Genomic DNA, 15,536 nt, shown 5'->3' on the forward strand with positions numbered 1-15,536 from the left:
AACTGAACGCATATGTTAACCTTAAGAGAATCCTGAAGTAGGATTCCCACGTCCATTTGTGCTTCAGATTTCCAAAGTCTTTCCCCATTTATAAAAATGTCTACGCTTCTATTTTTCCTAACAAAATGCATAATCTCAAACTTTCCCACATTTTATTCCATCTGTCACTTCTTTGCCCACTCTCCTACCCTGTCCAAGTCCTTCTGCAACCACCCCACTTCCTCAACGCTTCCTGCCCCTCCACCTATCTTTGCATCATCTACAAACTCAACACCAATCCCCTAATTTCCTTTGTTTGCATTGTTAATGTAAAACATGAATAGAACTCCACTAGTCACCAGCTGCATTTCTGAAAAAGACCCCTTTATGTCTATTCTGCTTTCTGCCAGTCAGCCAATCCTCTATCCAGGCCAATATTTTGCCATTAACACCACGGGTCCTATGTTATTTAACAGACTCCTGTGCAGCACCTTGTCAAAAGCCTTCAAAATCCAAATCGTTCATGTCCACTAACCGTCCTTTGTCAAACTTGTGCATTAATTACGTAAAGAATTCTAACACATCTGTCAGGCACGACCACTCCTTGACAAAGCCATGCTGTCTCAGCCCTATTTTATCATGCACTCCCAAGTCCTCATCCTTAATAATGGTCTCTAAAATCTTACCAATAACCAAGGTCAGGCTAACTGGCCTACAGTTTACTGTCCTCTGCCTCCCTCCCTTCTTAAACAAGGGTGTTCCATTAGCCATTTTCCAGTTCCCTGGCACCCTCCCTGAATCCAGTGATTCCTGAAAGATTACCACCAATGCCTCCACAATCCCCGCAGTGGTCTCCTTCAGAACTCTGCTGTATAACCCATCTGGTCCAGGTAATTTATCAGCCTTCAGAGCTTTCAGCTTCCCAGAACTGTCCCCTTAATGACGACCATTACACTTACTCTGTCCTCTGACTTTTTTGAAGTTCTGGTATGCTGCTGGAGTCTTCTACGGTGAAAACCAATGCAATGTGCATATTCAGTTCCTCTGCCATTTCATTGTTTCCCCATTACTATTCCTCCAACCTCATTTCCCAGTAGTCTAATGTTCACTCTTGCCTCCCTCTCATCCTTTTCTATAACTAAAAAAAACTCTTGTACTGTTGTTCTATATTATTAGTTGGCTTACTTTCAAATTTTATCTTCTCCCTCTCATTGCTTTATTTGGTTGTCCTTTGGTTTTATTGTATGCTATTGTTTTGCTTTGATGCTATCCCTGACTTCCCTTGACAGCCACAGTTGTCTCATTTCCCCTTAGTAAGTTTCTTTCTCCTTAAGGTGAATTTCTGCTGTGCTACCCAAATTAGCCCCAGAAATTCCTGTCATTGCTGTTCCACCATCTTTCCTGCTAGGCTCCCCTTCCAGGCAACTCTGACCAGCTCCTTTGTCAGGTCTATACAATTACCTTTACCCAATTGTAGTACTGTTATATCTGATTCAAACTTCTCCTTCTCAAACTGCAGGGTGAATTCTACCATATTATGGTCACTATCCCCATGAGTTCCTTCACCTTAAGTACCCTAATCATGTCTGCTTCATTACACATCACCAAATCTAGAATTGCTGCTCCTTAGTGAGCTCTTCCAGAAGATGCTCCAAAACCAAACGTCATAGACTTTACACAAATTCTTTTTCTTGACATCCACTACCAACCCAATTTACCCAATCCACCTGCACATTGAAGTCTGTAATAGTGTGTTTTCTGTCTCCTGATTTATTTCTTCCCCACATCTTGACTGCTGCTAGGAGGCCTGTACACAACTCTCATCAGGTCTTTCTTTATTTGTGGTTCCCTCAACTCTATCCACACAGATTCTACACCTTCTAACTCCATGCCACTTCTTTCTAGAGATGTGATTTCATTTCTTCCTAACAAGGTAACACCACCCCTCTGCCCATCTGCCTGTGTATCCTTGGATACTTAGTTCCTAGCCCTGATCCCCATGCAGCCATGTCTCTGTGATACCCACAACATTGTTTCTGCCAATTTCAATGTGGTCTACAAGCTCACTTACCTTGTTTCCTATATTGTGTTCATTTAAGTACAACACCCACAGTCCTATATTGACTGCCTCCTTCTCATAGTTGCCCCTATATCTGCTGTGCCTTAAATTAGATTCCTGACCATTTCCATCACATTTTGGATCAAGAAGTGCTTTCTGACACCACCCCTGAACAGTGGGGGTCTAATGTGAAGCTTATGCCTCCTTGTTCTTGACTGTCCTACCCAAAGAAAGTAGCTTCTCCTCATCTACTCTATAAATCCATTCATCACTAATCCTTCAGTGAGTCATCGTTTAGTCTGACACACTCAAAGGAATACAAACTTGTATTAATAGTTTGCAAAATTTAACACTTTTTAAGCAACAGAATCATTCTTGTAAATCTGCACTCCACTCTTGGAGTTAGTGAGCATGCTGGTGAGAAGAGGAAATAATTTAAGGGAGTTGGCCTCAGGGAGAAACTTGACCCCTTCTTGCTTCCTCAATAATTAAGTTCTGGATGAGAAGTCCATGGAGACCCTCTTAAATTGCTACCAATTATGGCCCAAAAATGCTCAATTTACAGCCATTTTGATGGGATCCACTCACTGTCTGGCCAGTAATCTATCTTCCTGACAGGTGAGGCAAGTGACTGGTCACCCACCTGGAAAACTGGCTCAACTCAACCACTGGGTTGTGGAGAGAGCTTCATTTGTTCCAATCTGGGGACCTTCAGGGTCAAGGGTGCTGCCACTGAAGGCCATTCCCAGCCCTAGCCTCTATATCCTTTCATCCCTTCTCTCCATCCCAAATCCTATCCAACATGACCAAAATAAACAAATCATTTGATATACTTAGGCCAGATTTTTGGAGAGTGACAACACTCTGCCCTTATTTAAATGAGAAAAGGGAGTCCTGCATTTCCGAGAGGAGATTCCAGAAATGTGGAAGAATCTTTCCTTTGTGACGATTCTTTTTGTAGCACAGGGGTAGTAAACCACATCTCCTTTTCTCAGCAGTCAACAGCCACAGTCTGAAATTTAAAGGTCCTGTCAGCCGCAATGTCATGGTGATGTTAGGGTGCTGGCAGGGTGTAGTGCCAAGTGGATGTGGTGCCAGGTGGGGAGAGGGTTGACGCAAGGTCAGCTCGAACCACAGTGGCAGGGGTTGGGGAAAGTGGAGTCTAGTAAAGGAGTGGGGAGAGGAACTGTGTTGGGAACTGGGGAGAGGCATCAGGTCCTGAAGTGGCAAGTGTTGGATCCAGGGTTGGTGGGGTTATCAGGGTCCACATGAGTTTATTGGGTTCCCTGATTTTGGTGATGGAGTGGGGGAGGGCAGGGGTTGTTAAGGTCCCTGAGTTTGTTGCTGGGGAATACAGGTGTCAGGATCCAATTTGGGTTAGGGTTAGGAGTGGGGGGATGTGTTAAGGGTCTAGGGAGGGGTGTGAGATAAGTATGGAGTCTCTTAAATAGGTCATCAGCAGTTAAGCTACGTAGAGCCATGGAGTCACACAGAACAGAACTGACTCTTCAGTCCAACTCATCCATGCCAGCCAAGTTTCCCAAACTAAACTAGGCCCATTTGCCTGCATTTGGCCCACATCCTTATAAACCTTACTTAGTCAGGTACCTGTTCAAATATCTTTTCAATGTTGTAACTGCATCAGCATTTCCCACTTCCTCTGGCAGTTCATTCCACATTCGAACAACCAATTGTGTGAAAAAGCTGCCCCTTAGTTCCTGTTTAAATCTGTATCCTCTCACCTTAAAATTATACGCTCTAGTTTTGTAATTAACAAGCTTATTGTTTCTGAGTAACTATTTTACTTCATTTCATCTGAACCTTTCAAAGTTTCTGACTTTTAGGGAGATTTTTTTAAGAGGGTTCCAGGCATTGAGGAATTGCCCAGGAATTTCCCACACTTTCCTTCAGAGTGTGCTACAATGAGGATTCTGCAGGGTCTTCGTGCAGAATTTTCATCTCTGTTGGAGTAAGGACTGCCTGGAAAAGCTGGCTCATTATTGCCATGGAGAGTGAAATGCACATTCGCCAGGCTGGTTCTCAGGGTGGTGCTATTGTCCTCAGAGGAGAGATTGGCTAATCGGAGTCTGGTTCTCTAGAGTTTTGAAGAATGAGAGGTGATCTCATTGAAACCTATAAAATAATCAAAGGGAAAAACAGGGCAAATGCAATTAAGATATTCCCCTGTTTGGGGAGTCTTTTAGAACCAGGGACCACAATTTCAAAATAATAGGGAAGCCATTTAGAGCCAAAATGAGGAGAATTACTGATTTTACTGAGAAGGTGACTCATTTGGAATAGTCTACTTCAGAGGGCTGTTAAAACTCAAGAATACATTTATGGTCAAGGTTGATAAATTTGTGATCATCAATAATGTAAGGGTTATGAGGATTTTGTGGGTAACAGGTGCTTATATTCAGCTATGATTGTATTGAATGGGGAAAACACTCAATAGACTGAATGGCGCACCTCTGTGCATGTGTTCTTATATCATCCAGATGGGGTCTCACCAACGTCCTATGGCTGTTCATACACCAGTCCTCTCGAGAGAAAGGTGGAGCTTTAGTTGGAATGTATTAGCTATAAAGAGAGGTCGGACAGACTTGGATTGTTTTGGCTACCACATTGGAGGCTGAGGAGTAACTTGACAGAAGTACGTAAAATCATGAGAGGCATGGATAACGAGGATAGTCAAGGTCTTTTTCCTAGAGTGGAAATGTCAAATACCAGGAAGAGGGGAGACATTTACAGGAGATGTGCAAGGAAAACATTTTTACACACAGAGTGGTAGCTGCCTAGAATGTGTTGCTGGGGAGGTGATAGAAGCAGATACGTTAGCAACATTTAAGAGGCATTTAGACAGACACAGGCAGAGAGTAGGGCGATGTGGACCACGTGCAGGAAGATGGGATTAGCATAGAATGATATCATGATCAGCACAGACATAGTGGGCTGAAGGGCTCTTTTGTTCAATGTTCTAAATGGGGGAACACAGTGGAAACCATGCTCCAAGGTTTTGCAACACAGTCATAGAGACTTTTGCACAGGCGAGGCCCTCTTCCTCAAGGAACAAGGAAAACTGTCCTGACAGACACTGAGAAGACAGTGAGAGCGGCTTGCTGTTGCATTCAATGCCAGTATTCTGGTGCCAAGAACCTGAGCACACCACAGGAAAAAGTTTAATGACTCATGAGTGGTTAAGGTTAGTGAATGAATTATTATCCTCATGCAATGTTCCATTCAGAATACCCCCTTCACTCATTTACTGACGTTCTCTATCAAGCATAACTCACACCTCTCAGTTGCAGCATCACGTCATCCTCATGCACTCAGTACAGCTGCAACTCACGTGTTTTAGTTTGTCCACAGTGATATATATTCCTTTATGTTAGATACATCATCCAAGCACATTGCAAACTGATTGGCAGACTTTTCTCTGCCTCACTCAAACAGAAAAATGTCCTATAAAACCGGAGGCAGCAACACCTGAAGGGCCAGGCATGGTTGTATGTCCTCACACCAATACAGGAGACAGTTCTCTCCATCATTGGAGCAGCCAGAATGGAGACCAGGGATGGGGCAGATGCTGTGCCTACTTTAGAAGGCAATATAGAGACAGCTCAGTAGGGAAGATAATGGCCTGATAGAAATTTTACTGGACTAATAATCCAGAGGCCTGGGTTAAAGTTCTGAAGACATGGGTTCAAATTCCACCACGCCAACTTTTGGGGTTTACATTAATGGATAAAATCTGGAATTGAAAGCTAGTTTCACAGTCATCATTACTGCAATCCCTTCAGGGAAGGAAAACTGCCATCTCATCTATTCTGGCCTACATGTGACTCCAGATCCACAGGAATATCATTGATTCTTAACTGCCCACTGAAATAGCCTAGCAAGTCACCAGTTCAAGGGAACTTAGGATTGGGCAGTAAATAGGGTCTATGTCAGTGATGTCCAAATCCCATGAAATAAAAAAGAAAATATCTCTATATTGTGAATTTTAATTTAGGAAAATGTCAGTTCACCTGCTTTGGCCTAAAAAGAAAAGAATGATTCTTGGATTCATTTTGTAATGTTAAAGTACAAGAAGAAACATTTATATTCCTGGTCTGCTTGCTTGGTAGGTTAAGGAGTGATTTCATTGATGTTTTCATAAATTATGGAAGAATATAGATTATCTAATTGATCTAATGAAGAGTCATCTGGATTTGAAAAGTTAGTTTGCTGTCTCTCCACGGGTACTGCCTGACATGCTATGATTTTCAATTTTTTTTGTTTTCACTTATCTATGACAAATTGTTTGTTTTAGGACAAAGGTGTTAAACATTTTACATGTTGTGAAGAAAAAGACTCAAAATCCAACTTGAGACAGTTTTAGATTTGTTCACCAAGTGAATTATTATAAACTTATAAGCTATCAATTCTACAATCCACCAGTGTCATTAAATGTCTTTTTTAAAGTGTATTCACAGGGTGTGGGTATTGCTGGTAAGGCCAGCATTCATTGCCCAGAGATTCTTGTGTCTCATATAGGCCAGGCGAGGTAGGAATGACAGTTTCCTTCCCTAAAAGGACATTAGTGAACTGATGACAGGATTTTACCCCATATTTAATCAATCATTTTCGTGATCATCCAGATTTTAGTTGAGTTTAAATTCCACTATCTTCCAGGGCAAGATTTGAACCCAGGCATCCAGAACATTTTCTGGGTCTCTGGATTAATAGGTTTAGTGATAATGCCACTGAGCCATCCCCTCCCAACTTATGTAACTCCCAAAAATGCACACCCATCAGTATATTTTACAAAAACATACAAATTTAACTTGTAAAATTAGGATATGCGAGATAGCAATTGGAATTAATTTTATATTTTGTCTAAAGTCCAAATGAGAGTCATACACTGTAATTCAATCTTGAATGTTTTGCTGACAGTTAAAATGCAATCCTGAGTACAATTTTGGTCTCCTTCTTTAAAGGGGGGGTTTCATTTGCATTGGTGGCAGTTCATAGAACTTTCACAGATTCGTGGAATGAATGGATTGTCTTGAGTTAAAATTGAAGAAGTTGGGCCTATAATCAATGGAATTTAGAAAAATGAGTAGTGATAGCTGAAATGATTCATTTTGATAGAAGATACAATTCTAAAGGAGGTGTTGGGCAGAGACCCCTGTGATGATATGTGCATAAGTCAGTTGATGAAATAAACAGAATCCTGGGCTGCACAAATAATGGTTTAGAGTCCAAAAATAAAGAAGAGTGATAAGCCTGTTTAAAATCCTGGGTCAGCCTGAACTTATGTATTGTGACCAGTTCTAAGCATCACACTTTGACATGGAAAGATGTGAAAGCAGTCAATAGATACAAAAAAGATCCAGGAGATGGCTCCAGGAATGAGGAACCTCAGCTACAAGATGGATTGGGAAGTTTGGGTTGTTGTCCTCCTAAAGAAATTGGAGCAGAGAAAATTTGCTGGAGAATTTCAAAATCATGTGGGGTCTGGACAGAGCTGATGGGGAGAAACTTCTTCCTCATAGAAGGGTCATGAACCAATTTAGAGCGAATGGCAAAAGAACCAAAGGCAACTTGAGGAACAAGAGGAGCAGAACGTTTAGACGGGATGCTAGGGAAAACGTTTTCATCCAGACAGTGGTGGGAATCTCGAACTCGCTGCCTACAAGGGCAGTCAAGGCAGAAATCTCCATAACATTTCAGAAGTACCGAGATGTGCAATACCAAGGAATATATGAGTTTATGGGCCAAGATTAGAATAATTAGGTGGTTGTTTTAGACAGGTACGGACACAATGGGACTTTCTCTGTGTTGTAGACTTCTACGACTACGATTCTAAGTACCTTAAGCAGCAAGTGATTAGGATTTGGGATGCACTACCTGCCAATGTGGATTGTTATTCAAAGTGAAGGAATGTACAGTGCCATGAAGGAGGTGCAATGGGTGAATTGCACTTCCAGAGTGATGACACATGTGATGAGTCAAATGGCCTCCTACTCTGCTGAAACCGTTTTATGATTCAATTCAACAGGACCAAAGAAGGTTCTGATGGGGTTTGACAGAATATATGTTAAGGGGATATTACCCCTCATGGGGAATCTAGGACCAAGGGAAAATTGAGGAACTTGCAGAAAATAGGGGTACATCTACTTCAGATTTCACTCAGAAGGTGATGATATTTTGGAATTCTCTACCCCTAAAAAGCAATGGAAGTTGCTGAATATGAAACCCATTCAATGAATATATTTAAGGATAAGTTAGCAGACTTTGGAGCTACAGGGGAGTGGAAGGCCTTGGAGAATGGCAGGAAAGGGGATTTGAGGTTATAATTAGTCGAACCATGATTCTTGGAGAATGGCAGGAAAGGGGATTTGAGGTTATAATTAGTCGAACCATGATTCTTGGAGAATGGCAGGAAAGGGGATTTGAGGTTATAATTAGTCGAACCATGATCTTATTGAATGACGAAGAGGCGGGGGGGGGGCGAATGCCTATCTCCTGCTCCCAATTCTTTCGCTGTAATGCTGCTTCCCTCGCCCCAAATCCAATTTTCTGGGAATCTCATGGTGCAAAGAAAAACCAATGAATGCCCTTGGCGTGAGCGAGTATGTCTGCACATCGGCCACGAGTGCATCACTCCAGTTAACAACACAACCTAAAACCCACCGTCCGAAGTAACAGCCCCTTTCACATCACAACAGTTTTCAGTGCAATTCACGATGGGTAACTGCGGAAGAACCAGAATTACTGCATCCACACTTACACAAATATTGACACCAATTAATAACACGAGCAATTGCACTTTCTGAATGAGCACAACATTGAGCACGCTCCAAACAGATATAAAATGCTGTGGCTCACTTTATTTTGACTTTTCGCACGCCTTTGTCATTCAATATAGCAGCAAACAATTCTAACTTGGGTCTGGTTGAGCACCAAGACGTACATTACTTTCAACTACACAGTGAAGACCGATTCCTCAGCAATAGATGTTTAAATGGTTCTAAGCAAAGATTCTCTGGTGCAGGTCTCTTACTACCTTAGCGGTTAACCCTGTTACCTCGAAGAAAGTGGCCCGGCTCATGGCTGCAGGACTCATACCGAGGGTAAACACCCGGACTCCCCTCCGAGTGCACGCTGTGCAGATCTCAGGAGCAGCTCAGAGGATCAGCAAAGCTAGACCTGTTTGGCAGCGAAACGGACGCTCAGCCATCTCCCCTTTGGGCTCTGGGAAACTCTATCCAAGGGTGGAGCTAAGAATGAAATGTGACCAAGAATGGGAGCACCTCCCCCCATCCCACATACACACACACCACGGTCTCAATGACTCCACGGGAATTTAGCGCCGGTCTTCGATTCCCATTGCTCCACACCCAGGGACAAGCGATTCGCACGGTTGTTGCCACTGGTGAGTTCGAACAGCAGCTGTGTAGCTCCAAGGGGTCGATTTGCTCTCCATTCCAACCCGTCCTGTCTCTGGATAGTGGCGTTTGCACGGGAAACTTATCCCTTACTGGGATCCGAGCGGTCACCACTCGATTGTATTCGAGTGACATTTCACAGGATCGTGTTGAAAGTTCAAAATTCACCTCGTCGTTTTTCTCCCAGGGGGAACCTTCGTTCTCAAACCGCCGTGTTCTGCAACTAGAGCAAAGGAGCTGAACGTACTGCAGATACTCAGCAGGTCTGGCAGCATCACTGGACGGAGAAACTCCTTGACCTGTCCGTCTTCCCTGGACTGACCTATCCCCTCCCTACCTCCCCACTTACACCCTCTCCACCTATCTTCTTTACTCTCCATCTTCGGTCCGCCTCCCCCTCTCTCCCTATTTATTCCAGTTCCCTCCCCCCATCCCCCTCTCTCTGATGAAGGGTCTAGGCCCGAAACGTCAGCTTTTGTGCTCCTGAGATGCTGCTTGGCCTGCTGTGTTCATCCAGCCTCACATTTTGTTATCACGGAGAAACCATGTGCCTGGTTTGGGACTCTTCCTCAGAACATGGTTAAGGTTAGAGTTTGTAACAAGCTTGAAGTGAAAAGTGGGAGATTGAGAGGTTGAAGAGCCAAAGGGAAGTTCTTGTGATCCCGAGAGAATAAATGACAAAAGGTTGGTACTATTATGCCAACTGGAATTGTGTAAGAGACAGCTGATAAGTCTGCAGTGGCGATATTGACCAATGCTTTCTAAATTTCTGAAGATTCAGTCACCTTTTTGATTCTAATTTGACTTATTATTGTCACATGTACCTAGGGACAGTGAAAAGTTTTGTTTTGCACACAGTATAGGCAGACCGAACCATACAAAGACAATACGCAATCAGAGGAGGAATGCATAGTTATGTCTGCAAAGAAAGTGCACATTAAACAAGATCAACTTTAGATTTGAAATTTGAGAGGTCTGTTCAGGTGTTTAATAACCGTGAGGGAGAAGCTGTTCTTGAACCTGGTGGTTGGTAAGTGTGTTTCAGCTTTTGTAGCTTCCACTTGGCAGAACAGGTTGGAAGAGATTATAACTGGTGTGGTATTCACCATCTGAGACAGAAAGGCAAGATTAGAGAAATCAATGTGAAATATTTTAACATTAGTTTTGATGTTTTCAATCTTCTACACTCAATACAGTTAAAATTGCCGTGGCCCTAGTTCTCACATCAGTGCGAGGACTAGGCTCGCTCTCTCATTACAGAGTCATGACTGGCTGTTGTTTAACCTGAGGGTTGCCATGCCTCAGGTGAGGGGATAGAGCGGAAAGGAAGTCCTTTATGGCTACTTCAACTGATGCAGGAATTGAACCCACACTGTTGGTATTACTTGAGTCACAGATCAACTAACTGAGCTAACCAAGCCCCCAACACACCCACTGCCAGAGCCAGGAGAGATCAGCTTTCATGAGGGTTTGTAATCCACGCCCATGGCAATATTTTTAAGTTGAGCAGCTAAATTCCTCATTGTTCTGGATTTCCCAAAATTGTGTGAGCTCACAGCGGCTAGTTCCCCATTGATACCATTATTTAGCGACACCCAAGGAACATAGAAACACAGAAGATCACAAACAGCAAGATTTTTATTCAACTAAAACAAACATTTTCTTGTTTTACTGAGCAAATGGCACCTCAAAGGGTTTCAGTCACTAGAAACCAATAACTAAACTATGGTATAACAATTGCAGTGGAACTGATTTATGATTTAATCGTGTCTTTTTATATATTCATGGGATGTGGGCATCGCCAGCTAGGCCAAATTTGTTTCCCATTTCTAGTTGCTCTTGAGAAGGTGGTGGTGAGCTGCCTTCTTGGGCTGCTGCACTCCATTTAGGATATGTTCACCCTCAATACCACTGGGGACGGAGTTTCAGGATTTTGCCTGAGGAACATTGAAGGAATGACAATGTATTTCCAAGTCAGGATGGTAAGTGTCTTGCAGGTGGTGGCGTTCCCATACATTTGCTGCCCTTGTCCTTCTGGGTGGAAATGGTCATCGGCTTGGAAGGTGCTGTCTAGGGAGCCTTTGTGGAATTCTGCAGTACATCTCGTGGGTGGTACACTCTGCTGCTACTGAGCATCTGGGTAAAGTAAGTGAATGGCACCACATCCACACCCAATCAGGCAAGCCACTTTGTCCTAGTCTTGTTAAGCTTCTAGAGTATCATTGGAGCCACAGTCATACAGGCAAGTAAGGAATGTTCCATCACAGTGGATACTGATTTACGGTAACACCACTGGGTGGATTGAGTGACGGTAACGTCCTTGAGTGTCAAGGTGCAATGGTTACATTGTTATGTTGTTGGAGACAGTACTTTCGTAGTACTAACAGCAAGATGGTTAATTCCTCCTTGCTCAATTGAAGTCAGATGGGAAATATCCTTCTAACTAGGCGCGCCCATACTCTCAACCACTTCTGTAACTTTATCGCTGCTCAAAAAAATGAACAGCATCAATTCATCACATGTCTGTAGCCAACTGGCAATGCAATGAATGGTGAGTCTGTTTGTCAACATTGGTCTACAGGAGGTGTGACTAGCAGCAGGTGAACAACTGCCATCCAGAAAATTAAAACAAGGCTTGGTCTTGCACCACCAGCTCCTTTGTCATTTAATCTGTCCTATCACCCACCATAACTGGACCCTCCCATTTGCTCTTATGCTATTCATACTCCTTTTACTGGCTTCAAACCTCAGTTCTTATGAAAGTTTCTGAATGTAAAAGTGCTCGAGCACAAAGATCAAGGGTGACACTCCTGTGCAGTACTGAAGGAATGCTGCTTTGGTGAAGATGTCATCATTTTAGGTGAGATATTGAAGGATATTCCTTTCTGCTAGCTCAGGTAGATGTCAAAGAACCCATGGCAATATTTTTAAGTTGAGCAGAGCAGTTGTTCCCAGTGATAATAGGAACTGCAAATGCTGTCCATCATGGGCCTCCTGCAGTGCCACAATGATGCCACCCGAAGGTTGCAGAAACAGCAACTCATATTCCGCTTAGGAATCCTGCAGCCCAATGGTACCAATGTAGATTTCACAAGCTTCAAAATCTCCCCTCCCCCTACTGCATCCCAAAACCATCCCAGCTCGTCCCCACCTCCCTAACATGTTCTTCCTCTTACCTATCCCCTCCTCCCACCTCAAGCCCCACCCCCATTTCCTACCTACTAACCTAATCCCACCCCCTTGACCTGTCTGTCCTCCCCGGACTGACCTAGCCCCTCCCCACCTCTACTCACCTCTACTGTCTCCATCCCCACTTCTTTAACTTGTCTGTCTCCTCTCCACCTATCTTCTCCTCTATCCATCTTCAATCCGCCTCCCCCTCTCTCCCTATTTATTTCAGAACCCTCTCCCCCTCCTCCATTTCTGATGAAGGGTCTAGGCCCGAAATGTCAGCCTTCCTGTTCTTAAGATGCTGCTTGGCCTGCTGTGTTCATCCAGCTCTACATCTTGTGATCTCAGTTGTTCCCAGTCTCCAGACTAACTTTGACCCTCAAGCAACATTGCAAAAACAGATTATTTGGTCATTATCACATTGAAGCTTATGGGTCTTTGCTGCATGCATTTTTTTATTCATTCATGGGACGTGGGCATCACTAGCTAGGCCAGCATTTAGTGCCATCCCTAATTGCCCAGAGGGCAGTTAAGCATCAAGCACATTGCTGTGGATGTGGAGCCACAAGTTGGCCAGGCCAGATAAGGGCAACAAATTTCCTTCCCTGAAGAACGTTAATAAACTAAATAGGTTTTTCCTGACAATCAGCAATAGATTCACAGTCATCATTAGACTCATAATTTCACATTTTTTAAAATTTAATTTAAATTCCATCATTTACCATGGCAAGATTTGAACCCAGATCCCAGAACATTAGCTGTGTCTCTAGATTAACACTCCAGTACTAATCTCACAAGGCCATCACCTCCTTAGATATGAGCTGGCGTACTTCCTGCATTACAATAATTACTTCACTTCAAAACTAATCTTTTGATAGTAAAGAACTTGAGTACTACTGAAAATATTTTCATTACAATCATCATTACAATTCATTGCAAATACCAAAGTAAAGGGAAAATGACATTCATACTGCCAAGAGGAGAGTGCTGATTGGTTGGCAGATGGACTCTGATTCATTCAGGTGTTACCATGGAAAATGCACCAGTTAATGATGACTGGCAGAAAACTGTCAAGCTTTGTTTAAATTTTAAATAAGGCAGATACATTGTAAAGTGGCTGCACTGTAAAAGGAAGAGGAACGGAAACTATTCCACTTCTCCACAGTTCAATAGTGACCTTTTATATATGGCACATGTTTGGGCTGATAAATTCATGAATGTGCATAATACTGTCACTGTAGTAGTTTAAACACATGATGATATTAGCAAATGGCACCTGGCAGCACATTTACCGACCACACGAAGACCCAGTTAAAAACATATATTCTTCTGTCTCCCTGAACAAACAGCAGTCTGATTTTAATGTGTATTGTATCGCCTGCAGCTGAAAAGGGAGACAAAGGAAAAAAGGATGAAAGAAAGAGAGAAATAAAGGAGATAAAGAAGGAGTAAAAGAAAGAGAGAAGAACAACAAGAGAGGGAGATCAATGCTTCTGATCAACCATGGCATTGCTTTGAGAAGTGAACACTACCACCTGTTTCAATTACAAAATAAGTGATGACCATTCTCTTGTTCATTGTTCACAGTCAAGATCAACGTTATTTTTCCTTTACTTTGGGGTTTCTTGTGAATTATCCCAATGAGGGTAAGACCAAAAGCTTTAACAAATTGTTTGTTTCAGCAATACTTTTAAAGACTCATTTGGCTTAATACACTAAAAGGTATATGATGCTCATGAAAAACACTTTATAAGTCTTTCTTAGATAACAAAGTGTGTAGCTGGATGAACACAGCTTTTGTGCTCCTAAGATGCTGCTTGGCCTGCAGTGTTCATCCAGCTCCACACTTTGTTATCTTGGATTCTCCAGCATCTGCAGTTCCCATTATCTCTGATCACAATTATAAGTCTTTCTTTCCTTCTTTCTCCCTCTCTTGCTGTTTTTCTCTCTTTCTTTTTCTCCTTTATTTCTCTCTTTCTTTCATCCTTTTTTCCTTTGTCTCCCTTTTCAGCTGCAGGCGATACAATACACATTAAAATCAGACTGCTGTTTGTTTAGGGAGACAGAAAAATATATGTTTTTAACTGGGTCTTCATGTGGTTGGTAAATGTGCTGCCAGGTGCCATTTGTTAATATCATCATGTGTTTAAACTACTACAGTGACAGTATAATAAAATGTGAGGCTGGATGAACACAGCAGGCCAAGCAGCATCTCAGGAGCACAAAAGCTTTTGTGCTCCTGAGATGCTGCTTGGCCTGCTGTGTTCATCCAGCCTCACATTTTATTATCTTGGAATTCTCCAGCATCTGCAGTTCCCATTATCTCTGATACTATTTTAACAACAGTGACAGTATTATGCACATTCATGAAATTATCAGCCCAAACATGTGCCATATATAAAAGGTCACTATTGAACTGTGGAGAAGTGGAATAGTTCCCGTTCCTCTTCCTTTTACAATGCAGCCACTTTACAATGTATCTGCACAATAGGGATATAAATATGGGACAGTAGTTAGCTCATACTCCTACTTTGAGACTGATCTTTACATTAACAATGGTTCCAATATTAATGTTTATTTTATTCACTCATGGGACATGGGTATCGCTGGCTGGGCAGATTTAATTGCCTGTCTTTGTTGCCCTTGGGAAGGTGGTGATGAACTGCTTCTTGAACCCCGACAGTACATATGCTGTGGGTTGGAACACTAGCCTGATATTTCATGGATCCCATCCAATGACATTACCACCACACCCGATGGAGAGAAAATTGGAGGCAACCATCACTGTTGTAGCTCCACACTACAATCTGCATGTTGCCACAGTAACTTAGAACTCTGAGTTATTTATTACACAGCATCACAGTTTAAAAATATAATAATGTAATTGTATTATT

At 42.6% G+C, this 15,536-nt stretch overlaps 1 protein-coding gene across 3 annotated transcripts in view; it reads right to left on the reverse strand.

Moving 5' to 3' along the window:
• LOC125456041 (very-long-chain enoyl-CoA reductase-like) overlaps positions 1-9,614 on the reverse strand; it is an 87,395-nt gene extending 77,781 nt beyond the window's left edge. Inside the window, exon 1 of one of the 3 annotated variants that reach the window (XM_048538680.2) lies at positions 9,364-9,614. In XM_048538680.2, the coding sequence (XP_048394637.2) occupies positions 9,364-9,606 (243 nt within the window). In that variant the 5' untranslated portion in view covers positions 9,607-9,614. Of the gene's footprint in view, positions 1-9,110; positions 9,269-9,363 lie in introns of those variants that run through there. The other 2 variants (XM_048538682.2, XM_048538684.2) reach the window with 2 other exon arrangements.
• Between the last annotated feature and the right edge of the window lie 5,922 nt (positions 9,615-15,536).

This window comes from Stegostoma tigrinum, chromosome 8 (genome assembly GCF_030684315.1).
Source record: "Stegostoma tigrinum isolate sSteTig4 chromosome 8, sSteTig4.hap1, whole genome shotgun sequence".
NCBI classification, from domain to species: Eukaryota; Metazoa; Chordata; class Chondrichthyes; order Orectolobiformes; family Stegostomatidae; genus Stegostoma; species Stegostoma tigrinum.